Genomic DNA, 25,586 nt, shown 5'->3' with positions numbered 1-25,586 from the left:
CTGACACCACTCCTGCTCCAGGTACACTGTGGCCAGCTGAGTGACTCAGACGAGCAGAACCTGCGTGCGCTAGAGAGACACGTGAGTGACTCCTTCTCAACTGTGGACCTGCCACCTGGGGACCTGCCAGCCTTTTCCCCAGCCCTGCTGCTCCTTGTCCCCTCTGCCCAACCTTGCAGGCCCTGGTGGCAGTCCGGCGCCTGCAAGCCCTGCAGAAGCTGCAGCCCTGGCCCCAGGTCAGCCTCTCCACCAGCTCCTCCCAGACCTCTCTGGCCAAGCCTGAGAAGGCACCTGACAGCAGCTATAGTGACCTGGACTGCAAGATCCTACAGCTCTGTGGTACGAGGGGGGACACTGGGAAGGGTGGGGTGTGTGGGCAGAGTGAAGCCATGCTCAGCCCCTCACAGCACTGTGATCCTCACACAGGTGAGCTGTATGACCTGGATGCCGCCTCGCTGCAGCTCAAGGTCATCAACTACGTGAGTAGCTGCTCCACCAGCCCCCTGTCCCCATCCGCCCCCAGCCCCAGGACACACCAGGGAGCCCTGTTTTATTTCAAAACAAGAAAATTCCCCAAAGCCAAGAAAAGCCTCAAGCATCAGCTGTGGAGTCATCAGTAGTGACCAGAGTGAGCAGCCTTGTAACAACCATCAATAGTCTCCAGAGTAAACAGTGCCACTCTCACGCCAAAAACTCCTTGAGAGAACATACAGGTTCCTCTCCTGCTCTCTATCATTCTGTACCTCAGTATGACCCTCAGTAGTGTCCAGAGTGAACAGCCTTCCCCTTGCCATCAGTAGCCTCCAGAGGGAACCTGCTGTGTCATGGGGAGGAGGTTCTGGGGAGGGGCACGTAGTTCTCTGTGGCATGTGTGGGAGCCTTGGGCACAGGGAGGCACAGGAGGGGCTGGATTCTGTCTGGGGAGAGCTCGGGGCAGGCTGGGGTGCTGACCCTCCCCTTACTCCCCAGCTGAAGCAGGAGACCCAGTCTCTGTGCTGCTGCCTCCTGCTCGTCTCTGAGGACAACCACCAGCTCTTCTGCCAGGTAGGTGCCACTGGGCCAGCCCCCAAGCCTGACCCCCACAGAGGACTACAGGACATCCCCTGGGAATGGTGTCTTCCTCATGGGCAACCCCTCCTTCCCATCTTTTCCAGGTGGTGGGGGACCGTGTCCTGGATGAGGAGATCAGCTTTTCAGTGAGCAAGGGGAGGTGGTGAGGGGTTGGGAGGTCAGGGGGTGGGCAATGGGTACTGTGTGCTAAGGTGTTCCCTTTCCCCACAGCTCACCTTTGGGCGCCTGGGGCAGGTGGTGGAGGACAAGAAGCCCATCACCCTGAAGGACATCAGTGAGGTGGGTACCAGCTCTGTGCCTTCCACACCTGGGGACGTGGGTGTCACCCCAGTGTCCCATGGGGCTTCCTGGAGTGGGCCAGGCGTTCCAGCCCCATCTTGCCTCTCCCTGCAGGAGGAGCACAAGCAGCTGAGCAGCATGCTGGGCTGCGAGGTCACCTCCATGCTTTGTGTCCCTGTCATTAGCCGGGCCACCTCCCAGGTGGTGGCACTGGCCTGCGCCTTCAACAAACTGAGTGGGGAGAGGTGAGCAGCGTTTTGGCTCTCTGTGGGGCTGCACCCCCTCCCTTTTGGGGTGCTGGAGCATTGTCCCCGTGGAGAAGGGGAGGGGCCAATGGGGACAGACAACTGAGGTGTGCCCCCGCCAGCTTCACAGACACGGACGAGCACAAGATCCAGCACTGCTTCTGCTACACCTCCACAGTGCTCACGAGCACCCTGGCCTTCCAGAAGGAGCAGAAGCTCAAGTGTGAGTGCCAGGTGAGCATGTGCAGGGCTGTGCCACGTGCGTGTGTGTGTGCCCCATCTTGCACTGGTCACTAATGGCATTCTCTCTGTCCCCTCAGGCCCTGCTGCAGGTGGCCAAGAACCTCTTCACCCACCTGGGTAGGTGCACTGGAGAGCACCCATGGTGAGGGAGTGGAATGGGGAATGGATGATCACTCCCCAGTCCTGGAGGGTGGTAGCAATGGGGTCTCTGTCCACAGCCAGGGAAAACCTTGTCCCCTTGTTGGGGAATGGTAACAGAAGGGTGATATGAGCTGGCACAGAACCTGACACGCACTGATGCTGCATGGCTGCATGCATGCATGTAGCATGACCACAGAGCTCTTAGAAACACGTGTGCACATGTACAGCTGCACTGCTGCACACGTGCACGGCTCATACATGCACATTCCCCACACTGCCCCTGTCCCTCTGTGTCCCCCAGACTTCCAGCTGGGACTCTGAGCTAAACCCTCCCCCTGTTTTCACTGCATGAGTGGGGATGAGGGGGCAGTGCTGCCTGGCTGGGGTCCCTGACCCTTCACTGCTACCCCTGCAGATGATGTCTCCGTCCTGCTGCAGGAGATCATTACGGAGGCCCGGAACCTCAGCAATGCTGAGATGTGAGTGGTGGTGGTGGGGCACGTGGGTGAGGGGACACAGGGGGGACACCGAGCTCCCCTGTGGTGAGAATGGCAGCGGGGTGTCTTGCAGATGCTCTGTATTCCTGCTGGACCGGCTCAGTCACGAGCTGGTGGCCAAGGTGTTTGATGGTGGAGTGGTGGATGACGAGGTGAGCACAGCATGGAGCTGGGGGGCCTGGGGTTGTGTCCCTCCCCACAGGCCTTGCTGGTGATCCCCTTCCCCTGCCCACAGAGCTACGAGATCCGCATCCCAGCAGACCAGGGCATCGCTGGGCACGTGGCCACCACTGGCAAGATCCTGAACATCAAGGATGCCTACTCACACCCGCTCTTCTACCGCGGGGTAGATGACAGCACCGGCTTCCGCACCCGCAACATCCTCTGCTTCCCCATCAAGAATGAGAGCCAGGGTGAGCGAGGGATGGGGGCACACTAGGAAGAGGGGGGCACAGGTCGGGCCCAGCAGGTGTCTTAGTCAGCACATGGTGGTTTGGTCACCCGTCATGTGGACATGACACTGTCCCCAGCATGCAGGCACGGGTGCAGCATTATCCCTGGCCTGTGGGCATGAATCCTGTTCAAGCACAGGGGCACAATCCTGGCTCAGTACTGTCCCCAGCATGTGAACACCCTTCTGTCCCCAGCCCATGGGCACTATTCTGCCCCCGGCCTGTACGTAGAGCACTGCCCCAGCACATGGGCATGACCCTGTCCCAGTCGCATGGTCACAGTCCTGTCCCCAGCATCAGGGCAGCATTCTGTCCCATGAATGTGGGCATGGTCCTGTCCTGACCCTTGGGCTCAGTGCTGTCTCCTGGCACAAGGGCACAGTTCCTGGGTGTGATCCTGTCCCCCCACAGATAAACACAGCACTGACCCCAGCACACGGACATCATCTTGTCCTACTCCATGAGCTCAGTGTGGTCCCTGGACATGATCCTGTCCCCCTACAGACACCCAGCACTGTTCCCCAGCCCATGATTCTGTCCCAGCCCATGGGCACAGCACTGTCGTTGAGCACATGGGCATGATCATGTACCCTGCATATGGGCACGATCCTGTCCAACACATGAGCACAGTACAGTCCCTGGGCATGAGCCTGTCCCAGCCCCTGGGCACAGCACTGTCCCCAGCCCACCGGCACAGCACTGTTCCCAGAATGTGAGTGCTATGCTGTCCCCAGCCCACAGGCACAGCACTGTCCCCAGAATGTGGGTGCTATGCTGTCCCCAGCCCACAGGCTCAGCACTGTCCCTGCTACTTGGGCACAACCCTGCCCTAAGCCCACAGACACGGTGCTGTCCCCAGCATACAGGCATGACCCTGTTCCCAGCACAAGGGTCTGATACCCCTGCTGTCCCCCCTCTGCTCCAGAGGTCATTGGGGTGGCAGAGCTGGTCAACAAGATCAATGGCCCTTGGTTCAGCAAGTTCGACGAGGACCTGGCCACTGCCTTCTCCATCTACTGCGGCATCAGCATCGCCCATGTATGTGCTGGGGGTCCTCCACTTGGAGGGGGTCATACACAACGTGGGCTCCCAGCTCTGCCACAGCACGGGGATGGGGATGGGGGGATGTGTGTGTGTGTGTGGTCCCCATTCCTTGGAGACAAGTGGTGGTGGCCACGGGATGGGAGGGAATTAATGGGCACAAAGATGTGCTGTGGTGCCAGGGTGGGCTGGCGGGTGCTGGAGGTGTCTGCCCACCCCCAGCACTCCCATCCCCTGATCCTGCCCCACAGTCCCTGCTGTACAAGAAGGTGAATGAGGCACAGTACCGAAGCCACCTGGCCAATGAGATGATGATGTACCACATGAAGGTGAGGTAGCATGAGGACAGGGACGGGGATGGGGATCCCCGCTGCCAGCATGGTGCCCCCACACTTTATCCCAAGGTGGTCACACAGCTGGGTGGTGGTGATACCCCAGGGCTCTCTGCTCTCCCTGTGGTTCATGTGGCCTTTGGGACACCTGGTGACCTGGCCACAGTGTGGGTCACTGGCTGTGGCTCCTGCAGGTGTCTGATGATGAGTACACCAAACTGCTGAGCGAGGGCATCCAGCCTGTGTCCACCATTGACCCCAACTTTGCCAGCTTCACCTACACACCACGCTCACTGCCTGAGGACGACACCTCCATGGTGAGGACCATGGGGACAACTCTCAGGGGCCACCATCCCCTGCCTGGCCTCGGTCAGGTCAAATACCCAACCCTGGGGTGCTGGGGTTCTGGGGTGAAGGGATGTGGTTGCACCCCTGAGCATCTTCCTGCTGAGCAGGGGCAGGGGTGGCTCACGGGGGACCTTGCTGGGCATTGTCATTCCTTGCCACCCACCCTGCCCCCTCTGCCAGGCCATCCTGAGCATGCTGCAAGACATGAATTTCATCAACAACTACAAGATGGACCGTCAGACGCTCACCAGGTGAGTCCTTATCCCTGTCCACCTTCCCTGTCTCCATCCTCATTTCCATCCCCATCCACCTATCTCATCCCCTCCGTCTCCTTCCCTGTCCCTGTCCCCATCCATATTCCCCTCCCTGTCCACCTTCTCTGTCCCCTGTCCATATCCTCATCCCTATCCCTATGCCCATCCCCATGCAGATAACTGTCTACCTTCCCTGTGCCTATCCCCCTCCCATCACCCCTCCCCAACCCTTCCCCATCCCATCCTCATCCCCATGCCCGTGCCTGCCTGGTGGGCACCTGGCAAGGTGGAGATCCCTGTGGGGTGAGACCCACCCCGCATGGCTCTGCCCCTCTCCAGGTTCTGCCTGATGGTAAAGAAGGGGTACCGTGACCCCCCCTACCACAACTGGATGCACGCCTTCTCCGTCTCCCACTTCTGCTACCTGCTCTACAAGAACCTGGAGCTCGTTAACTACCTGGAGTAAGGCCAGGTGCTATCCCTGCCCCTGTTCTCCAGCCCCTGGCCTGGCTGGGGTGCTCCCTGCTCTCCTGCCTGCCTCAGTTTCCCTCCTCCCCCTCCCCAGAGACATCGAGATCTTTGCCCTCTTCATCTCCTGCATGTGCCACGACCTGGACCACAGAGGAACAAATAACTCCTTCCAGGTGGCCTCGGTGAGCCGAGCCCAGAGCTGGGATGGGCGAGGGGGAAGGAGAGGTATGGGGAGAGCTGTGGGGGTCTTCACCCCCATAGTTCTTCATTCTGGCTGCTCTACCTTGCAGAAATCAGTCCTGGCCGCGCTCTACAGTTCAGAGGGCTCTGTCATGGAGGTGAGATCCCCCACAAATCTCTCATTGCCCATCTCTCCTGGGTTCTGGCTGCATGGCAGCATCCTTGCCTGCTCCCTACCTGCTTTCACGGTCCTGCCTTCTCCCACAGAGGCATCACTTTGCGCAAGCCATTGCTATCCTCAACAGCCAAGGCTGCAACATCTTTGACCACTTCTCCAGAAAGGTGAGCCCCCCACCCAAACACCTCTCTCCTGCCACCCCTGCCCATGCTGAGCCCCTGCATCCTCTCCAGATCTCCTGCTCCCCATCCCTGGATCCCAGGAGGTGTGGGAGCTGGGAGGGGCAGAGAGCTGGTCACGGCAGCTGCCTTGCCCACAGGACTACCAGCGCATGCTGGACTTGATGCGGGACATCATCCTGGCCACTGACCTGGCCCACCACCTCCGCATCTTCAAGGATCTCCAGAAAATGGCAGAAGGTGAAGATCCTTGATGGAGATTGGGATTGGGATTTGAGGGGTGGTAGGAACTCATCCCACCAAGGCTGGGAGATGGCACAGGAGGTTCTTATGTCAGGGGTCATAAAGGCTGGGACACGACACAGAAGGTTCTGGCTGTCCCTAAAGTGCTCACATATGGTATGATGGGGGCTTTGGAGCTCTGTCCTGAGCCCCCCATCCCAAACCCTGCCCCACACTCTGCCCACAGTGGGATATGACCCCAAGAACAAGCAGCACCGCAGCCTGCTGCTCTGCCTGCTCATGACCTCCTGTGACCTATCTGACCAGACCAAGGGCTGGAAGACTACCAGGAAGATCGCAGTGAGTGCCACACCACGGAGCTAAACCCCTGAATGCCACCTCAGAACCCACCTAGGCCACCTGCATGTCCCCAGGCACACAACTGCCCCTTGTGGAGTGGGCTCCTCCCTGCAGGACTCTGGGCCATGCAGAACCCAGTCCCTCCAAGCAAGACTGTATCCCTGCTTGATTCAGAGCTGTGGGGAGGCGTCTGGAGGGCAATGGGGATGGGGGATCATTTCAGGCTGCACCCCCTGTGCTGACACCTGTCTCTTGCAGGAGCTGATCTACAAGGAGTTCTTCTCCCAGGGTGACCTGGTAGGTACCAGCTGGCAGGGTTGGGCTTGGCCAATGCTCCTAGACAGCACCAATGGGATGGGGGATGTGGGCAGTGGGCAGAGAGGTCTTGCCTGGGAATGGGGGAAAGCACCACTGGCACTGACCCTCCTCACCACCCATGCAGGAGAAAGCCATGGGGAACAGCCCGCTGGAGATGATGGACCGGGAAAAAGCCTACATCCCTGAGCTGCAGATCAGCTTCATGGAGCACATTGCCATGCCCATCTACAAGTGAGCCCCAGTGCTGGAGCTGGGATGGGGAGGACCCCCTGACACCCCCACCTCCCTCAGGGGGGGATCGGGTGCTGTGTGTGCCAAGTCTTGCAGATGTTGGGGGGTGTTCCAGGCTGTGGGATGGGGGTTGCACTCAGCCAAGGAGGTTGCATTGAAGTAAGGGGGTGCAGCCCTGTGCTGATGGAATGCATCCCCCACTCCCCAGATTGCTGCAGGATCTCTTCCCCAAGGCAGCGGAGCTCTACGAGCGGGTGGCCAGCAACCGGGAGCAGTGGACCAAGGTCTCCCACAAATTCACCATCCGGGGGTTGCCCAGTAACAACTCCCTGGACTTTCTGGATGAGGAATATGACCCACAGGTCCCTGACCCCCAGCTCAATGGCTGCCTGGAACCTGAGGTGGGGCAGCCCACCGAGGCTGGGGCTGAGTGAAGAAGGCGGCGGGGGGGCCACAGCCATGGCTGGGCTGGGAGCATCCCCAAGCCTCATCCCCCAGCTTATGGGGAGGAGGTTTGGGGGAATATCAGTGAATCTGGACTACCACAGCAAGGGCTGTGTGCTGCCAGCAGCCGCCACTGGTCCTTCCCCACCACTGAGTGACTATCTCCTCCCTCTGGGGCGGGTGTTCAGGTGTCCTGTCCACCCGGTAGTCCATGGGACACTGCCTTGGTGGCTGGGAGCACCGAGGGACACGGTGGGGCTAGGGGATGGATGTGCTTTAAGCTGCCTTAAGACTGCAGGTCCTGTCCCCATGGGGTGACAATAAGAATGATGTCCTTGGTGGAAGCACTCATAGAGGGCTCGGTCACCATGACATGGGTGTGCATGGGTCAGGCAGGACAGAGGGGGATGATGTGGGGCAGGGTGGTGAGGGGCAGTGGGAGAGCTGTGGGGTGGCTGTACAGCATATGGGGGATGTTATGGGGATCTATGGGGACCATAGATCAGGTCCACGGAAGAAGGTTGGCTCCAGCTGGAGGAGGGAAGAGACACCAGAGTGGGATGGCCATGGCCATGGGGATGTGCCTGCATCCCCTGCTGGGATCCACACTAGAGAACTAGCTGCAGCCTCTCCCTAGCAGCTGCTGAGCATCCTTTGGCTGAAAGCCCCACCCCTCCAGGACCCCTGAACCCACTCACCCATGGAAGGGCTCATATCTCTCACAAAGCCCAGTCCCACACAACCACACAACCACATCCCCTACAAGGGCTACACACTTGCCAAGGCTGGGGGTCCTGCTGCTGGTTTGCATGCACAGGGGAGGGAGGCTGTGCTCCACAGGGGGTCCATCTGGTCCCACACATCACCTTCACCTTCTGGTCCCATACGTGTCCCTGCCATAGGTAGAGGAACATGGGTGTTCCTCTGAGGTGTCCACCCGGGAGCCTCCTCACTGCAAGCAGCTTCTCTGCTTGGTGACCATGTTGTGAGCATCCCTAGCTCACAGTGGCTTCACAACTCCTGCCATACCAACCTCTGTGCACGGATCCTGCCAGCATTTTGGGATCCTTCTGGTCTTGCAGACCACTGGACATGACCCTCAGTGGTCTCCTGTGGTCCCTCTGGTCCTGCAGACCACCATGCATCGACCCTGCTATTTTCCTGTGGTCCTTCCAGTCCTGTGTGGCACCATGCATGGATGCTGTTGGTCTACCATGGTTGATCTGGTCATGCATGGACCCTGGTGTTTTCCTACGACTCCCTCCTTGTCCTGACTGCCATGCATGCACCCCACCAATCTCCTGTGGTTTTTCTGGTCCTGCGGACCACCGTGCATGGACCCCAGTGCTCTCTGTGTCTTACAGACCACTGTGCGTGGACCCTGCTGCCCTCCTGTGGTCTCCCCAGTCCCACGACCCAACTCATATGGACCCTCTCAGTCCCAGGGGCTCCGCCAGCCCCCAGGGTCCGAGCAGCTGTATGTGATCCTGGGCTCCATCACCCCAGCCAAGGCCATCTGAAACACCCATGAGCAGGGGAACTGCTGGGGCAGAGCTGAAGAGGGGGCTGGGGCTGAGTGGGTGTGCTCAGCACTGGGGGATTAGGGTGCACTGAGCCCTCAGGCTGCATCATCCAGCTTGTGGGGGCTGGATGAGTCCACCACCAAAGCAGGGAAAGGCGATGGGAGCAGCAGGGTAAAATTCCGGCACTGCTGGCATTGGTGTTGGTTCTTTTGGGATCAAGAGTGCACGTGGGGCCCTTTGCCACCCCATCCCCACTGCTCTGCAGTAACCCATGGCACCATCCCCAGTGGTGCCACAGCGGGTCCCTCCTGGATTTGGGCTGCACAGTGGCTGCTTCTCTCCTTGGCTTGTCTGTGAGCGATGACTTGCCTGTGTTCTCGGGATACCTGGAGCGTGTGTCTGCAGGAGCAATGGGAGACCTCAACGCTGAGCTGCTCCACGTGGCTGAAGTGGCCTGAATTCCTTTTGCCTTACCTACTCGGAGATGCCTTTAGTGAGATGCTTTGCCCGAACCCTGGTGGGGCCCACCTGGTGACTGAGTCTGTCTGCTGGCCCATGACCCCCTTAAGCCCTTCCCCCCCTCCCCACACTGCCATAGGGGGTGGGGAAGGTCCCAGAAGGCAGCAAACCCCCAAGCTGCAAGAGGAGGACAGCAGCTCCATCCCTGTCGTGACGTTGGCACAGCCTTGGTACCAAGGTGCCAGTAGGTACAACTGTTCAAAGACAGTCCCTGCATCCCAGTGCCGCCCAGGGATGCCTGACAATGCACAGATCTCTCCATCCAACAGATGTAGGTGTGTCCTGTACTTGGGTTCTGCATCCCGGGTACCACACCGTGGTGGGGGCATGCAGGGATGCCCTTTTCCCAGCCGTATCCCACTTTTCCAGCCCCTGCTGCTGGTGTGTGTAGGTAGTCAATGCTTTCCCAGCTCCTGCCCCTGTATATACCCCTCTGGATACTGAGGAGTGCAGCTCACAGCCAGCCCAGCTCACCCAGGAGTGTGCACAGGCGTGTGTGGGTGTGCAAAACTCCTCCAGCTTTTCTGTCCTTCTGTCTTGCGGCACTGGTTGTTCTGGACTCCAATGGAGCCTAAGGAGGAGATGACTTCTCTTTCTTCCTCTCCTCCTTCTTTTCTTATTCTCCTTCTTTTCTTCCTCCTCCTTCTCCTCTTCCTCCTCCTCCCACTACTGTTTCTCCTCCTCCTGCTCCTTCTTTATTATTATTTCTCTTTTTTTGGTGGGTTTTGGTTTTCCTAAATAAATTTCATATGTCAACCTTCCCGTGACAGGTTGGTGGGTGGCCTTGTTGGGGTCTGGGGAGCTCCAATTGAAACTCATGAGCACCAAGATCACCTTCAGGGGGAGAATCCAGCTTGGGCCGTGTAGCTCTGACTCCCCAGGAAGCTCCAGCCTGTCCTTGGATGTTCCACTCTCATGGAATGATCCAATGCTGGGCCCCATCCAGCCCGGCAGCAGGGGGAGCTGGGCCTGGGGCAGGATCCAGCCTGGGCTGGGATGCAGCATGAGGCCTGTGTAGGGACTCCTCTGAGCCTGGGGAGGGACTGGGGCAGAATCCAGCTGTTCCTCTGGCTCCTGCAGCCATCCTTGCACAGCCCCAGAGGAGACCCCCTAGTCTGCCCATCATCCATCAGGGCTGTAGCTTTCATTCCTGCCATACAGCTAAGGAGCGATTTATTATCCAAAATCAATGCACCACTTTCATCCCAGCCCAGTCTGACAGCTTTTGGGCATTTTATACCCAGAGGAAAAGTCCCTGGAGGCTTTGGTTCTGGCATGCTCTGGCACTCCATGAGCTGCCAAAATGGGGGTGAAAACCGTGAAAAACTGCCCAAACTACCAAATGCCTCCATCCTGCTCCAAGCGCCGATTCAAATCGTGGGATTAAATCCTTTAATCCTCCGAAGTAGTCCCAGAGCAGGGTTTATGGTTCCTAGCCAGGAGCTGCCCCACTTCTGACTGCAACCGACGGCTCTATGCCCTTAGGTGACATTCCTGCCTGGATCCGTCAGGTACCACGGCCTTCCTTCCAGACCCTCACCGCAGCCTCGGCCCGTCATTGCTTCCTGTCCTTTTGTCCTGGCTGATCCCTACGGTGGGGAGCAGGTTTCCCCAGGGATGGGGTAAAGCTGCCCCGTGGGTGGGATGCAGGTGTCCCCACAGTGGGCACAGGAGACACCGCATGTCCTTCCTCGGTCCCCTCCATCCACGACGGCCGCGGGGGCAGGATAGGAAGGGGATGCTCCAGCTGGGGATGCACGTAGCACTGGAATCACCTGAAGCCCGTTCCCCGCGGGCTGCTCCGCGACAGGAGGCGGGCGGGGACGGACGTGTTCCTTCCTGCAGGGAAGGCGGATTCCATTGGAGAGGGGAAGGATACCTAGGGGGCGGGGAGTTCGCAAGTGCGTGTGTGTGCGTGCGCCCGTGTGCACGCTCTGTTTTGTGTACACGTGTGTGTGCGCGCACATGTGCATGCATGTATGTGCACATGTGCGTGCGTGAGTTCACGCGTGTGTGTGTGCATGGCGCCTGTATGCAGATGTGTGCGCGTGTACGTGCAAGTTACGTCCCTCTGCCCACAGACACTTTGTACTGACACTCCCGCGTCTGTGCTCACGTACGTGTCTCTGTGTGCTTTCAGACGTGTCTCGGCTGACACGCAGGTCCCCGTTCCCCCACGCGTGTCCCCAGATCACACGCGGGATTCCCCCCGCTGTGCCCACGCGGAGCCGCTGGGGGGCGCCCCGAGCCGCGCGAGTACTCCCGCCGCTCCGTGTGTGTGTGCGCGCGCACTGCCCCACACTCTCCTACCCCCTCACCGCCTTCCCGCCCACCCCGTGTCAGCCCGGTGCCCTCCCCCCCGCCTCCCCGTATCCTCTCCCCGTATCCTCTCCCCGCCCGTGCGGCCCTTGCGCGCCGCCGCCCCCGGCCCCGGGGCCGCGCCGCTCAGGGGCGGGCGGAGGCGGCGGCGGCGGCAGCGTCCGCACCGGAACCGGGACGGGCCGAGCCCTGCCGAGCGGCTCCGAGCGTGTCCGAGCGGCTCCGAGCGGTTCCGAGCGGCTCCGAGCAGTTCCGAACCTGCCCGAGCGGTTCCGGGCGGCCCCGAACCGGCCGGCGTGGCGTCCGTCCGGGCCGAGCCGAGCGGTTCCGAGTGTTTCCGAGCGTGCTCGAGCGTTTCGAGCGGTTCCGAGCGGGCCCGAGCAGGGCCGCACCGGGCCCCGCGCCCGCCCCGCCGCCGCTCCCTCCACCATCCAGCCAGTAATTTTCCAAGCCCAGCCGGCGCTTCTCGGCTGAGCCCGCAGGATCGGCGGGGCCATGGGAGACAAAGGCACCCGGTGAGTGAGGACCGGGACAGAGCGGAGCATCCCGGGGGGACATGACCGGCAGTGGCGGGGGAGGGGTGGGACAGGCGCTGCCTGTGCCCTGCGCTGGAGCTGGTGGTCCCCTGAGGTGGCCCCGCTGCTGGGATATGGCGCTCCCCGAGCAGTAGTGAGAGCACCTGGAGACCGGGGGCGTCACTGCTCCCTCCCCATCAGATTTGGAGCCTGGATGGATTTGGGATGGGGGAGGCTGTTGTCATCGCGGTGACGCCGGGGGACCCAGGCCCTGATGTCACTCCCGGCATGCGGCACAGCTGGGGGTGTCAGGGAGCACGTGCCGGCCCTGGAACACAGGGACACGAGGGCCTGCGACGCCTTCATCCCATGGGAATGCTGCCATGGGGATGCTGTCTTTTAGGGGTCCCTGTGCAGAGATGGATGGGGACACCCCTCTGTGCTCCCCAGGGCTCCAGGTGCAGACGGTGGCAGGACCTGCTGCACATCCTGCAGGGGGCTGTTGGGATTTGAGGGAGAGCTGCAGGGCCCGCGGGGCTGCACATCCTGCAGGGAACTGTTGGGATTTGAGGGAGAGCTGCAGGGCCCGCGGGGCTGCACATCCTGCAGGGAACTGTTGGGATTTGAGGGAGAGCTGCAGGGCCCGCGGGGCTGCACATCCTGCAGGGAACTGTTGGGATGTGAGGGGAGCTGCAGGACCTGCAGGACTGCATATCCTGCAGGGAACTGTTGGGATTTGAGGGGAGCTGCAGGACCTGCGGGGCTGCATATCCTGCAGGGAACTGTTGGGATTTGAGGGGAGCTGCAGGACCTGCGGGGCTGCATATCCTGCAGGGAACTGTTGGGATGTGAGGGGACAGCCTGATGACCCCTGCCAGCCCTTGCAGGGAGGCCTGGGGGTGTGACATCCGCTCACAGGTGTGACATCCTGTGACATCCGCTCACCAGCTGGCCCTGGCAGAGTGGTCAAGGAGTTGACACTCCCATTCCTTGCCCCAGTCCCTTTCTGCCCCCTTAGCCATTAATCATGGGGGAGCAGGGATTTCAGGGTGCTCCTGCTCACCCCTCAACACCATGGCCCTGACTTTGCTCATTCCCATGTCCCCTTGGCAGCAGGATCAGGGGCTTCGGTGCAGCCTCTGCTCCCCCCCATCATGGCCACGGCATGAGAGAAGGATGAGGGGGTCTGGACTGCCTGGGCAGAACCTTCCAGAAACATTGCAGTGTTTTGGAGTGGCAGGATGGGAGCTGTGGGTGCCTGTTGAACTCATCCAGCATTCTGGGAAGTGGCTGTTGCTGCTGCTGGCCTGCTGCTGGGTGTTGGTGCCCCAGCCATGGCTGACAGCATCCGCTTCCTCCTTGCTCAGTATCCTGAATTCTTGAGAATTTGTATTGCGCTCCTGGAGCTGGCGAGCAGCCCCACAGATCAGGGGGCTGGAGCAGCCACTGGGTTCCCCCCAGTGTCTGGGTGCAAACCCCAGGATGCAGCCAGATTGGCCTGCAGGGTTTTTCAGGTGCCAGGGGGAGCTTGGTGAGCAGCATTCCCATCAGCAGGCGTGCCGGCAGGAGAGGCATGAGCTGATCTTCTCCCTGCCTACGCAGCGTGTACAGTGGGAGCTGGGGGAGGGTGAGGGGGGAAGAATTAGGCTGACAAATCCCTCTTCTTTTCCAGTTTGGATCTTCAAACCCAAATCCACTGGGTTTGATCAGGAGGTTCAGCTGTGGGAGCTGATTTACTATCTGATTTCCCCAAAAGCCCATTTTTGCTGATTCCTGCTGTGGCACCCCACTTTTCTTGGGAGTCACCAGTGGGAAGAGCTGGAGGAAACAGCTGAATTGGTGGCTGTTGGCATCATTGATCACCTTTCCCTGCTTTTCCCACTCAGCACCCAGCCGGGGCAGCTGCAACCCCACACAGGATGTGCAGCTACTGGAATTCCTGGCTACTGGGATTCCAAGCTTGAGGGTGTGGCTTGAGGGTGGCTTCCTGGTGGCTGGGAAGTGCTGCAGTGGTTCTGGTACACCAGAGCCCACCTTGGCTGGTATTAAGCACCCCTTGCACCTTTCCTCTGGCCCAGCAGTACCATCCAGCCCCTCTGCAGCATTCCACCACAGCACTTTGCTGCTAGGGGGGTGACCCTCACCCACCACCAGACCTGCTGCTCAGTCCCTCCACCACCCCATTTATCCCCCTAGATGAAGCCATAGGGTGTGGGAGCCAGACAGGGATCTCCACTGGGAAGAGAAAGAGCCCTAGAGGGTGGCCCAGGACTCCTGCTTCCTGGATGTTGTTTGGAGAGCAAACTCTGGTAATAACAGCAGGATCCAGACACATCCCGGATCCCACAGCTGAGGCGTTTCCTTGCCAGGGAAGTTGGTGGAGCTCTGACCCAGCTGGGAGATGCTGCTGCTGACCCTGGGAGGGGATAGATAGATAGATAGATAGATAGATAGATAGATAGATAGATAGATAGATAGATAGATAGATAGATAGATAGATAGATGCAGCAGAGATGCAAAATGTAGCATTGGGCCTGTGGCATGCTCTTGCTTTGGGATTGGCTGGCATGGTTCTCCAGGCTTATCCAGGCACAGCTGGCATTGAGCTTCTGGCCGCCACCATGGGGTTGTGCCGGTGTGTATGATGTGGTTGCTGGTGGTTCCATTATCCCTGGAGGTCCCTTCTAACGTGGCTCTAGCTAATTAGATCTGCCAGCCAACCTTGTTAGCATGAGGGCTGGCAAAACCCCTGAATTCTCTGCCCTGGGTTCAAAGGCAATCAATGGTGTTGCCATCAGATCCTGTTCCGATGCCTAGGGGAATTAAATCCTCATAAATCTTCCAATCAAGATCCAACAGACCCCACTAATAATAGCCCTGGCTGGGTGCCTAACAAGCTCATTAAGGGATGGGATCCATGGCAGGGAGAGGGCAGGCGGGATGGGATGTGGCTGTGTGGCAGCGTGACAGGCTCAGGGGGCACTGGGACTGCCAGCCCATGGCATGAGGCCCCGAGCCTCTGATGGGCAGCAGGGAGGCCACTTCCTGCCTCATGTCTCCAGGATTTCGACACCAGGAAGGGCTGGAGGGGGAGGGAAGGCTTCACACTTCCTCCTTTCCTCCCTCTAGATCCGGAGGCGGGTGAGGGTCACCCCGTTGGCAGCAACAGGCCAGCATGTCCCCATGTGCCCCTTCCCTTCTGTCGCTGGTGCTGCAGGGGAGGTGTGAGCTCCTGCAGCCGTGCTGTGGGGCCAGGCAGGGCTGCTGCACCCACAGGATGAGGGCACAGCACGCTGGTGTACCCACAGTGGGGAGCCAGCCTGGCTCCTGCATGCACAATGTGCAGCTGTGCAGCTCTTGCCTTCTGTGGAGCTTCTGCACCCATACCTGGGGCTTCTGCACCTGCAGTGTGTGGCTCAGCAAGTCTCTGGCTCCAGTGTGGTGCCAGCACGAGTATGTGCCAGGCAGGGTGGTGAGGAATGGCTTCCTGCAGCACCTGCTGTCAATCTCACTCGCACTGGGTTCATTAGCAGCTCCGTTAGTGCCTCCAGGGCTGGCTGGGAGCATCACCCATGTCTCAGGGGCTGGCAGTGGCACCCACTGAGCCTCCAGCCCTGGCTGCCTTTTCTGGGGCTTCTCAGCACACCTCAGGTTGTGATCCAGCATGCTGGACCCTCTTTGGGGTTTCCCCTGGGAGCTGGTCTGTGGGGTGTGGGGTGACAGGCTGTCAGGGGATGCTCCTTATCCTGCTCTGAAGTAATGCCTCATTAATTACCCATGAAAATTCTGCTGTTAGCTGCTCTGGGCTCTCAGGAGGATGCATTCATTGCCCCTCCATCCCTGACTCTGGAGGCTGATCCCCCCATGGCTTTCAAATCCCAGAAACTGTGGGGTGCTGATGCCCTTCCATGGCAAGTTGAGGCCTTTATCTCCCCAAGTTACTTAATTGGAGCAGCATTCCCATTAATTCCATCTTTCTTTACACCAGCACAGAATCACACCTTCATCAGCAAACCCTCATGACAAACATCCTACTGTGGAAATGCTTTCCCATTTCGGCTGGGAAAAGTCAATCTCCCAACCCCCACAGGGAAAAGACATCCAGGAAGAGCCAGCAGGATGTTCCTGATGCTCCCAGTGGCTTGGGACAGCCAGAAGGATGTCCCCAGTATTTTATGTGTGTGGCAGAGGGTTCCTGTGGCTTATCTGGGGACAAGGGAATGAGGGCCCCCAGCCCCCACACTCCCTTATCCAGACCAGATCCTGCTTCCTGGGCAGAGCCTGGCAGGCTGTGCTGGTCCCCATGGCTCTCAAGAGAGAGGGATGTGGAGACTTGGGCGTGCAGGAGTGCACAGACACACATATATGCAGGGACACAGGGAGGTGGGGACAGAGCATTTCAGGGATATGGGAGTGAGGGGTGTGCCCACACATCTCCTGATGCATCCTACCCCATCGCTGGGGTGGTGGTCACCCCCAGGCTGGAACCCAGCAGCTGCTACCTTCCCTGCCTGCGCCTTGGCTTGGTGTGGGCAGCTGCAGGCACTGGGGTGGCTGAGGGTTCATCATCCACTAGCAGCCTTTGACATTTTGGCAGAGCCAAGCAGCTGCCCTGGGAAATTGGTTTTTTTCCAGCCTAAAACCACTACTAATCTTCCCGGATGGTTTTAATGGAATTTAAAGGCGAGGAAGGATTATCTGAGGAGAACCCATTATGGGTGGCTTTGTGCCAGGGCAGGCTCCAAAAAATCTGGCAGCACCAGGCACCCTACCTGCCTCTGCCCACTTCCTGCCTGCAGCAGGCAGGCTGGGAATGCTCTGGCATTCCCCAGCAGTGGCATATTGGATCCTTTCTCCCATATCTCTGTGGGGTGTTCCAGAAGGATTTTGGGAGTTGAGAGGGGTGTCTGGGGGCTAGTTCCATGGTTTGGAATGGGAATAAAAAGCCTTGGGGACAGGAGCACCCAGACTTTTCTTGCTTCTCCAGTGGCTTTGGGATGCATCCATGTGAGGTAATGGTGAGATGGGTTCATCCCATGGGATGCTCCCATCCTATGCATGCCTTGACCCCATGGTCCCACACGCTGTGCCCAGGGCCAGGTGGATGCTGGGGTGCTGCTGCCTTTCACAGTGGTCTCTGGGCACCATCCTCAGGTGAAGGGGTGGTCTGGGGTCCTGATGCCTCCATTATCCAAAGCTGAGTCCTGGCAGTAGGTGCTGAGGGTTGGATGCACCTGGCACCATGGGACTGTGCCAGTGGATGCTTCTTCCCCCAGGGACCCTTCCTGAAGGGGAGAGCTGGACAGCTCCATGGGCAGGGAGCCAGGCGCAGAGGGGGGGTTCAGGGGTGGAGGATAGCCCTTGCTCCAGCACTCACCCCCCTTTGCTGTTTTGCAGGGTGTTTAAGAAAGCCAGTCCTAACGGGAAGGTAAGGGGGACGTGGTGGGGGAAACCATGGAGTCACAAACATGGCTGGGAGTGGGGGTGGGCATGTCACTGAACCCTGTCTGCCTCAGCAGAAGGCAGGGAACTTCCCTGCCCTTCAGGAAAGGAAACTGAGGCACAGTGGGGCTGGTGGGTGGCTTTCCCAAGGTCAGGGGTCAAGCAGACAGGTTTTGGAGTGCTGGGGTGCAGATGACTCTGCCTGTGGGGGTTTTGGGTCGGACAGCAGGAGCTGATGCAGAAAACCTTCAGCCTGGCAGCTGCCTGCCCTGAGCCTCAGTGTCCCATCAGGAGAAAGGTGAGAGGGTGACAATGGGGGGCTCATCCCTGCCTGACAGTGGAGTACAAACCCCTGGGGTGCAACCCAAGAGTCCCCAGATGCAAAGTGCCTCCAGCTCTGGGGACATCTGGAAAGGTTTCAGGCTTTCACTGGAATGGGGTGGGATTGGCTTTTGGCTACTACAGGGACAGGGTGACACTGGGGATAATGAACAATATGGACCCCAGTGGGTGGTGACAACATGGGGGGCTCTGGGGGGTCTGCTCTGTGCACCCCTGACACCCTGTTCTCCCCTGCAGCTCACTGTCTACCTTGGGAAGAGGGATTTCGTGGACCACATCGACGTGGTGGACCCCGTGGGTATGTGGTGGCAGGAAGGGGACCTCAGTTGTAGGGAAATGCATGCCAGGGTGGGCTGGGCTGTCTGTGAAGGATTTTGGGGAGCAGAAAACAGTTGATTTGGGATAATATTCATGTCCTGCTGTGGCTTTGCATATGCCCTGGGTGTGGTAGGTGCAGACTGTCCCTGCTAGCAATGTGTTCCCCCAGGCCCCAGCTGGCAGCTTGGAGGTGATGACTCTCTGTGTAAAGGGGGTGTCATGTTCCCCCTTAACTGTGCTGGTGTCCCCTCAAGCCTGCCTGTACATTCCTCTCTAACCCTACCAGCATGTCCTCTGACCCTGCCATTGCATTCCCTGACCCTGCCAGTGTGTCCCCCCCGTCCTTGTGGTGCATTTCTGATCTGGCTGTTCCATTGCAGATGGAGTAGTGCTGGTGGATCCTGAATACCTGAAGGAGAGAAAAGGTAATGTCTACCACTGGGGCCACAGAAGTGGCACTGCCCCAGAGTGATGCTAGCATCCCCATGCAATCCTACCCAGGCACTGGCATCTCTGGGCTCTTTGGTGACAATTTCTAGCCCCTGTCCCCACGACAGATTCCCTGTCCTGTGGAGAATGGGGGTGCTGTGGTGGGCATCCGAAGGCACAGCTGGCTGCTGAATCCTCATCTTCTCAACATGGCATGTCCTCAAGCCACCACTACTTCCCAGTGCTGGTGGCACTGGCATGAGCCATGATGCCACCTTGCCTTGGTGCCCCCATGCCATGATGGTTCCTCCATGACGCACACCCTGCTACCAACCTCCCCTTGTCACCCTCTCCAGTCTTTGTGACGTTGACTTGCGCCTTCCGCTATGGCCGAGAGGACCTGGATGTGCTGGGGCTGACCTTCCGCAAGGACCTGTTCGTGGCCAACTCCCAGGCCTTCCCCCCGGTCCCCGAGGACAAGAAGCCCCTGACACGGCTGCAGGAGCGGCTCATCAAGAAGCTGGGCGAGCACGCCTACCCCTTCACCTTCGAGGTACCGTGCTCTGGGGTGCTTGAAGGGACGGTGAACCCTTTGGTGGGGACATCAGGGTCTCATCTGGCCCTGTGGGGTTGTGCTTGGGGTTTATCTGTGATCAAGACACAGCTTTTGGTGGTGGATCTTCAAACTTGTGAGCAGAAAGTAGCCAGCAGTAGGGAAACTGCCAGTCTGCGTCAGCACCAGGGGGTCCATGGTAACACTGGGAATCCATGCCAGCACTGGACAGCTCTGGCAGGGAATGGGGTGGGGGTATACCCCCTGCTCCTCTGATTTCCCCAGCACAGCTTTGGCAATGCTGGCCAGCCCCTCTGGAGCTCTGTGACATTTTATGGTGCTCAATCCTATGGCCTCAAAAATGTCCCTGATGCCCTGATTTCTCAAAATCCCCAATTAATTAAAACCCTCTAAAATAATGTATTTTTATAACACTTTGGGATTTGGGAAATGCAATAGTAAAATGAGGAAATCCTTCCTGAATTTCCCTCTTTCCAATATGGATAGGATAGGGAAGTACTGGTAGCCCCCCAAAAAGCTTCTCACCCTCCTTTCCCTTCCAGATCCCCCCCAACCTGCCTTGCTCCGTCACACTGCAGCCAGGCCCAGAGGACACGGGGAAGGTAAGGTCCCCCATGTTCCCATGCCACTAGGCTGTGGTGAGTGGCCACTGCTGGGGTCACCTCTTTGGGGAGTCCAAAGGGGTTTCTCTGCCTCCTTCTCCCCCCTTCCTGGTTTTCAGGCCTGTGGAGTGGACTACGAGGTTAAAGCTTTCTGTGCCGAGAACCTGGAGGAGAAGATCCACAAGAGGTAAGCAGAGAGGATCCATCCCGCCTGGATGGAAGCAGCATCCTCCTGGTACTGGCAGCGGGAAAGGGGCACCGCAATTTGTTACCCACCTTGGGTGAAATGTTTTCCAGAATGGGATAGAGTTGTCTTCCAGGAGGGGGCTTGGATTGAGATGTTTTCCACGATGGGGCTGGGATGGAGGTGTTCTCCAGGATAGGGATGGATCAGAGAATATCTTGGGGCTGGGATATCCATCACTGTGCAAGGAGCCCAACACTTGCTGTGGGCAACCTGGCCTGGCCGTAGGGCTTTCCCCTTGTAGCTCTGGTGGGCATCCAGACAAGAGCTTCCATGGCATCCTTCTGTGCCAGCAGGCCAGAAGAAAAGAGGGATTTGACCCAGAATGGGCCAAGAGAGAAGGTAGCCTGCGGGCAGCCTGAGTTCTCCTCTTGTCTTCCCCCAGGAACTCGGTGCGCCTGGTGATCCGTAAGGTCCAGTATGCACCTGAGAGACCCGGCCCCCAGCCCATGGCAGAGACCACCCGGCAGTTCCTCATGTCAGACAAGCCGCTGCACCTTGAGGCATCCCTGGACAAGGAGGTGGGCAGGGACTGGGGAGTATACACTGGTGGGGTGACCCTGGGGACCTCACCATCCTCTCTGTTCTGCTCTCCTACAGATATACTACCACGGGGAGCCCATCAGTGTCAACGTGCATGTCACCAACAACACCAACAAGACCGTGAAGAAAATCAAGATCTCAGGTGAAGAGTAGGGCCCTGCCCCACTGGTGTCCTTGTTCCCATCCCTGTGGGGGCCTACCCTGATCCCCATCTCGCTGTGTCTCTCCCCAGTGCGTCAGTATGCTGACATCTGCCTCTTCAACACTGCCCAGTACAAGTGCCCAGTGGCTGTGGAGGATGCTGAGTGAGTACTGGCTCCTTGGAGCCCTGCAGACCTCAGGGGGGTCTTGGAGGAGCATTGGAGGTCTCCTGCCCCAGTGCAGCCCCACTGGGATGTTGCACTTGGAAAGCAGGAACCAGTGGGAGGAACGGGGAGATGGAGACCTTTTTTCTGATAGCATCTTGGGGACATCACCCTCTGTGTCCTCCAGGAAGGAGATGTTCATCAGGCTGTGGCAGGGATGGGAATATGTGGAGTTCACCAGGCTAAGATGGAGATGTCTGGGGTGGCCTGTGGGAGCTCTGGGTGTCTGGGGCCCTGGCTGACCTTGGAAATCATCTCCAGTGATATGGTGGCCCCGAGCTCGACGTTCTGCAAAGTCTACACCCTGACCCCCTTCCTTGCCAACAACCGGGAGAAGCGGGGCCTGGCACTGGATGGGAAGCTCAAGCATGAGGACACCAACCTGGCCTCCAGCACACTGTGAGCTCCTCTACCCCCCAGGGCTCCTGTCTCCCCTGCAGTGTGGGGGCAGGACCTGGCCCTGGTGGGCATCCAGCCCCTGCTCCAGGGGTGATGCTTGGGGTGGAGGAGATCCCACGGAGGGACCTCCAGGAGGACAGGGGGCTGGTCCCATGGATGTTCCCTCACTGATGCCCCCCTGCCTCTTCCTCCAGATTAAGAGATGGAGCCAACAAGGAGATCCTGGGCATCATTGTCTCCTACAAGGTGAAGGTGAAGCTGGTGGTGTCACGAGGAGGGTGAGTGTTGGGCACCCCCCCACCGTGCTGCATCTCCTCTCTAACCTTGGGACTGGTTTGTGCTGCAGGTGGGGCCCCATCATCCTTAAAGCTCCCCTGGGACTAAGCAGCATGGGTGGGACAAAAGGTGTGTGGGGGTTGTGTGTCCTTGGGAGGGCACAGTGACTAATGTGTTGTATCCTTTGACTCATGCCAGCCTGCTGGGAGACCTCGCCTCCAGGTAACACCGCACTCCCCCCAGTGCCCCCCAATCCTCACTGCACCCCCTCAGCCCCTCAGGGTGCTACCTGATCCCTTGCCTGTCCTGGGAATTCCACTGTGTTGGGGATGCTGTCTCACCTAAAGCAAAAAGCCTGGCAGAGGTGGGGCTGGGGTGATGTGGCTGGGAATGCTGGCAGGGTTTGAATTCTGCATCCTCGTACTTGTACTGGAGTGAGAGGCCTGTGGGTGCTGCTGGGGAGAGGGAGCAGGGCACAGAGGTGGCTCCGTAGGGCTGAGCATCTCTGGATGTGGGGAGGCAAATCTCTGGGGCTTCCTAGGTCTTCATCCTCACATCACTTCCCTCCCACAGGGAGGTCCCTACATGGACCGTGTGACTACTCGTCCTCTTTTGGGACACTTCTGTCTGAGCCTTGTCCTACCTGCCCCTGGGGCAGCTTGTGGCTGTGCTTAGGCTGTCATGCCCTGATGCCACCATGCCCACTGAGCACTGGGAAAACTTGGTGCACCTCCTGCCATTCACATGGCACTGCTGGCTGCAGCCTAAGCTCAAGGGATTTTGGATACCCCCCCCCCCAGCTGCTAAAGACAGATTTTTGTCATCCTGCTGTCCCTCCTGATGCCCCTCTGCTTCCCAGGGGGCCTGTGCTGATCCCCCACCCTGGAGTCCAAGCTCAGCCAAGAGGCATGAGAGCTGCTGAGCAGCTCCATGGAGATTGACACAGGGGTTTGCCCAGCTTTGTGGTCTCTACAGCAGCTGTAATGGGGGTGCTGTTCTGCTCCCCCTCTGCAAACTTGCCTCGCTCTACATGTAAAGTGCAGGCAGGCCTGTGCTTTACCCTGGTGTCTCTTCCAGCGACGTTGCAGTGGAGCTGCCCTTCACGCTGATGCATCCCAAACCCAGGGAGGAACCAGTACACCGGGACAGTGAGTGTCTGTCCCTGAGTGACAGGGGCAGTGTCCCTGGGGGTGGGTGGGGGCAAAGGGAGCCAGGGAGGCTGCATGGAGGGAGATCTTGGCTCCTGGTGACCCTATTCACAGGGCCTCATTGTTAAAATCATGGGGGTGCTGCCATCACTCCAGTGTAGCCAAACTCCAGGGCGGGTTGTATCCACACACTGGAAGTGGTGATGACCCTAGGCGAATCTCAGCCACCCCAGTGGGATGGCAATGATGGCAGCAGGGGGGGTCTCGCCCACCCTGGTAGGAGGGCAGAGATAATCCTGGGGAAGGTGTCACCCACCTCGGTGGGATGGCGGTCACCACCCTGTGACTAATCCTGTGTCATCCCTTTGTTCAGTTCCAGAGAATGAAGCGCCCATAGATACAAATCTGATAGAGCTTGATACAAAGTAAGAGACTAAAATACACCCCTCCCCCAATTCCCACATGTCCTGTGGGAATGTGACACATGGCGGTTGCATGGCACCCCCCCAGTCCTCTAACACCTGCTGTGCCATGGGATTGGCACCTGTGATTAACCCCACGCATGTCACCTGTAATGCATGACGCGTGCTGTTCCCCTCTCTCTTCTCTCCTCCTTCGCCCTTCCCTGCATGGCTTTCCAAAAAACAGGAGAAATTGCAGTAAGAGGCCGCCGGGATCGTGTTGGGGGTGCGGGAGGTTGTTGCCACAGCGTTCCCTGGGCTGGTGATATGTTTGGGAGGTTTTAGGGTACTTAACCCACCCAGCTACTTTCTGCTGGTCTGCAGTTCCCCCAGAGTGGGACAAATGCCCATGGCCCTGGTAAAGCTGCACCTGCTGGAGAGCTTGGGGGCTCTTTTTGGGGTGCATTGGGCAAGTATTAATAAGGCTTTGAAAACCAAGGCTGTTTGCTAGGGATGGGGAGATTTGGGGCCCCCTGAGCTGCTGTAACATGGTGGCGGTGAAGGTTGAGCTCACTGGGCAAGATGGGACAGGTTTGCGGGACAGGAGGTGTTTCACCTTGCACCCCACCTAAACCCGCTTCCCTTGTGTCCCCACTAGCGATGATGACATTGTGTTTGAAGACTTCGCCCGCCAGCGACTGAAAGGCATGAAGGATGACAAGGAGGATGAGGAGGAGCGGACAAATTCCCCACAGCTCAACGACAGATAAGCGAGCTCCCTCCAGCTCGCCACCCTGCCCCAGGGACACCCCTACATTAGGCTGCTTCTCTTTTCTATAATTAATTAATTTTGTTTTCTACCTGTACTGGGAGCCTACCAATTGCCCGATGGCCACAGGACCTATACCCGTCCAGCTGTGCCGTGTTGTCTCTTCATCCAGCTGCCAGAGCTGCTGTTTCCCGTGCAGGGCACGGCCAGGGAGGTGCTGGAGGCAGTGGGGCTCACTATAACTCCGTCCCTGTCCGGCCTCCTGCCACTTACTAGAGCCCTTTACTATGAGATGCCCCTTTTATGAGTTTTATATAAGCCCAGTCTCAACACCAGTTTGCTACAGGGAGGGGGGTTGCAGCAGAATTGTGGGGCGGTGTTTTTTTTAGGCAGCCTTCTTATGGGAAAAGGCACCTGTGCACTTTGGTGTCCCTTCCTTTCACCCATGACCAATGCCCCTCTGTCCGGCCCTGCTGCATGTGTTCCCTCCCTGGGATGCACGAGCCTGGCTTCGACTTTGGCCCCTGCCCCAGCTGCTCCAAACAAAGGGGGTGGGTAGCACCTGCCCTTTTCTTCCCCCAAGTCTCCCCAAAGTGGCCAAGCCCAGGGGTCCTCTCAGCTGCATCTGTTTTCACACCAGTATAATCTCCCTGGAGGAAACCAGCTCAGAGCTGGGAGCTGCTGGTGCCAGGTTAAGGCAGCAGAGGGGACCCTGTGGGTCTGTGCCATCCGCCACACGCTGCTTGCTCTGGGAGAGGCATCAAATGCCTCTTCACAGCCATGGCAGTGTTGTGGCAGGACAGCCTTGTCCCCCAGCAGGATGTTGCCAGGGATACTTTTGTCCTGCCAAGCTGCAAAGCCCCCCTGGTTGATGTTTCGCTCTGCCTGCATGGGATCCAGCACCTATTTGGGGGTAGGGGAGAATCAGGGCTTTTGCCACCCTAATCAGTGTTTTAACAGATGCTTGTACCTCCTGGATTGGTGGTGCCTCGACCTCCCCCCTCCAAGGGTCCCTGGTCTCCCACCACTCACTGAGAGGCCATTCCCACTATTTATTGTGCTGTTGCAGTCAGCGTTGTCATCTGAGAGCATTTTGTAGGGATAGCTCCATCCCCCCCACCCTGTTTGTGGGGTGCTGAGCTGAGCCCACCCCCCTCCCCCCGTAATTTTTGGGTAAAGCTGATGGGCAGCGTGGTACTTCTTTTTGTAAAGTGGTTCCTTTGTACTGATCATTGATACCTGCTGCTTTGGTTTCTCCACCCTGTCTGTGATGTTTCTGTGTTCTGTCAAATAAATTATTCTAGTTTATTAAACTCAGAAAAAAAAAAAAAAAAGAAAAAAAGAAAAAACAGTAAAATACAGTCCCAATACC

At 58.5% G+C, this 25,586-nt stretch overlaps 2 protein-coding genes across 3 annotated transcripts in view; both read left to right on the top strand.

The window, feature by feature from the left end:
* The window catches only part of PDE2A (phosphodiesterase 2A), a 41,599-nt gene extending 31,304 nt beyond the window's left edge, over positions 1-10,295 (top strand). Inside the window, exons 7-31 of the mRNA XM_066571968.1 lie at positions 22-81; positions 180-339; positions 427-479; positions 970-1,044; positions 1,155-1,196; positions 1,282-1,350; positions 1,465-1,595; positions 1,718-1,829; positions 1,916-1,955; positions 2,395-2,458; positions 2,550-2,628; positions 2,712-2,889; positions 3,854-3,966; positions 4,221-4,298; positions 4,496-4,618; positions 4,830-4,900; positions 5,243-5,365; positions 5,469-5,556; positions 5,665-5,712; positions 5,822-5,896; positions 6,052-6,151; positions 6,381-6,493; positions 6,752-6,790; positions 6,936-7,042; positions 7,251-10,295. Of these exons, the coding sequence (XP_066428065.1) occupies positions 22-81; positions 180-339; positions 427-479; positions 970-1,044; positions 1,155-1,196; positions 1,282-1,350; positions 1,465-1,595; positions 1,718-1,829; positions 1,916-1,955; positions 2,395-2,458; positions 2,550-2,628; positions 2,712-2,889; positions 3,854-3,966; positions 4,221-4,298; positions 4,496-4,618; positions 4,830-4,900; positions 5,243-5,365; positions 5,469-5,556; positions 5,665-5,712; positions 5,822-5,896; positions 6,052-6,151; positions 6,381-6,493; positions 6,752-6,790; positions 6,936-7,042; positions 7,251-7,476 (2,367 nt within the window). The 3' untranslated portion in view covers positions 7,477-10,295. The remainder of the gene's footprint in view (positions 1-21; positions 82-179; positions 340-426; positions 480-969; positions 1,045-1,154; positions 1,197-1,281; positions 1,351-1,464; positions 1,596-1,717; positions 1,830-1,915; positions 1,956-2,394; positions 2,459-2,549; positions 2,629-2,711; positions 2,890-3,853; positions 3,967-4,220; positions 4,299-4,495; positions 4,619-4,829; positions 4,901-5,242; positions 5,366-5,468; positions 5,557-5,664; positions 5,713-5,821; positions 5,897-6,051; positions 6,152-6,380; positions 6,494-6,751; positions 6,791-6,935; positions 7,043-7,250) is intronic.
* A 1,728-nt stretch (positions 10,296-12,023) lies between these two features.
* Positions 12,024-25,527, top strand: ARRB1 (arrestin beta 1). Of its 2 annotated transcripts, XM_066571965.1 has the most exons (16): positions 12,026-12,362; positions 17,760-17,790; positions 18,384-18,444; positions 18,845-18,889; positions 19,250-19,446; positions 20,010-20,069; positions 20,189-20,256; positions 20,699-20,834; positions 20,914-20,998; positions 21,089-21,161; positions 21,483-21,620; positions 21,815-21,898; positions 22,095-22,118; positions 22,974-23,044; positions 23,418-23,469; positions 24,104-25,527. In XM_066571965.1, exons 1-16 carry the CDS (start codon positions 12,343-12,345, stop codon positions 24,213-24,215), a joined length of 1,257 nt encoding a protein of 418 aa, XP_066428062.1. In that variant the 5' UTR covers positions 12,026-12,342; the 3' UTR covers positions 24,216-25,527. The 2 variants fall into 2 exon arrangements, with proteins under 2 accessions (XP_066428063.1, XP_066428062.1); XM_066571966.1 differs by lacking the exon at positions 22,095-22,118 and having other exon boundaries at positions 12,024-12,362.
* The last annotated feature ends 59 nt before the right edge of the window (positions 25,528-25,586 follow it).

Source organism: Molothrus aeneus, chromosome 2, assembly GCF_037042795.1.
Source record: "Molothrus aeneus isolate 106 chromosome 2, BPBGC_Maene_1.0, whole genome shotgun sequence".
Taxonomy (NCBI): Eukaryota; Metazoa; Chordata; class Aves; order Passeriformes; family Icteridae; genus Molothrus; species Molothrus aeneus.
Note: the sequence above shows the minus strand (reverse complement) of the source record. Positions and strands in the feature narration are given on the sequence as shown.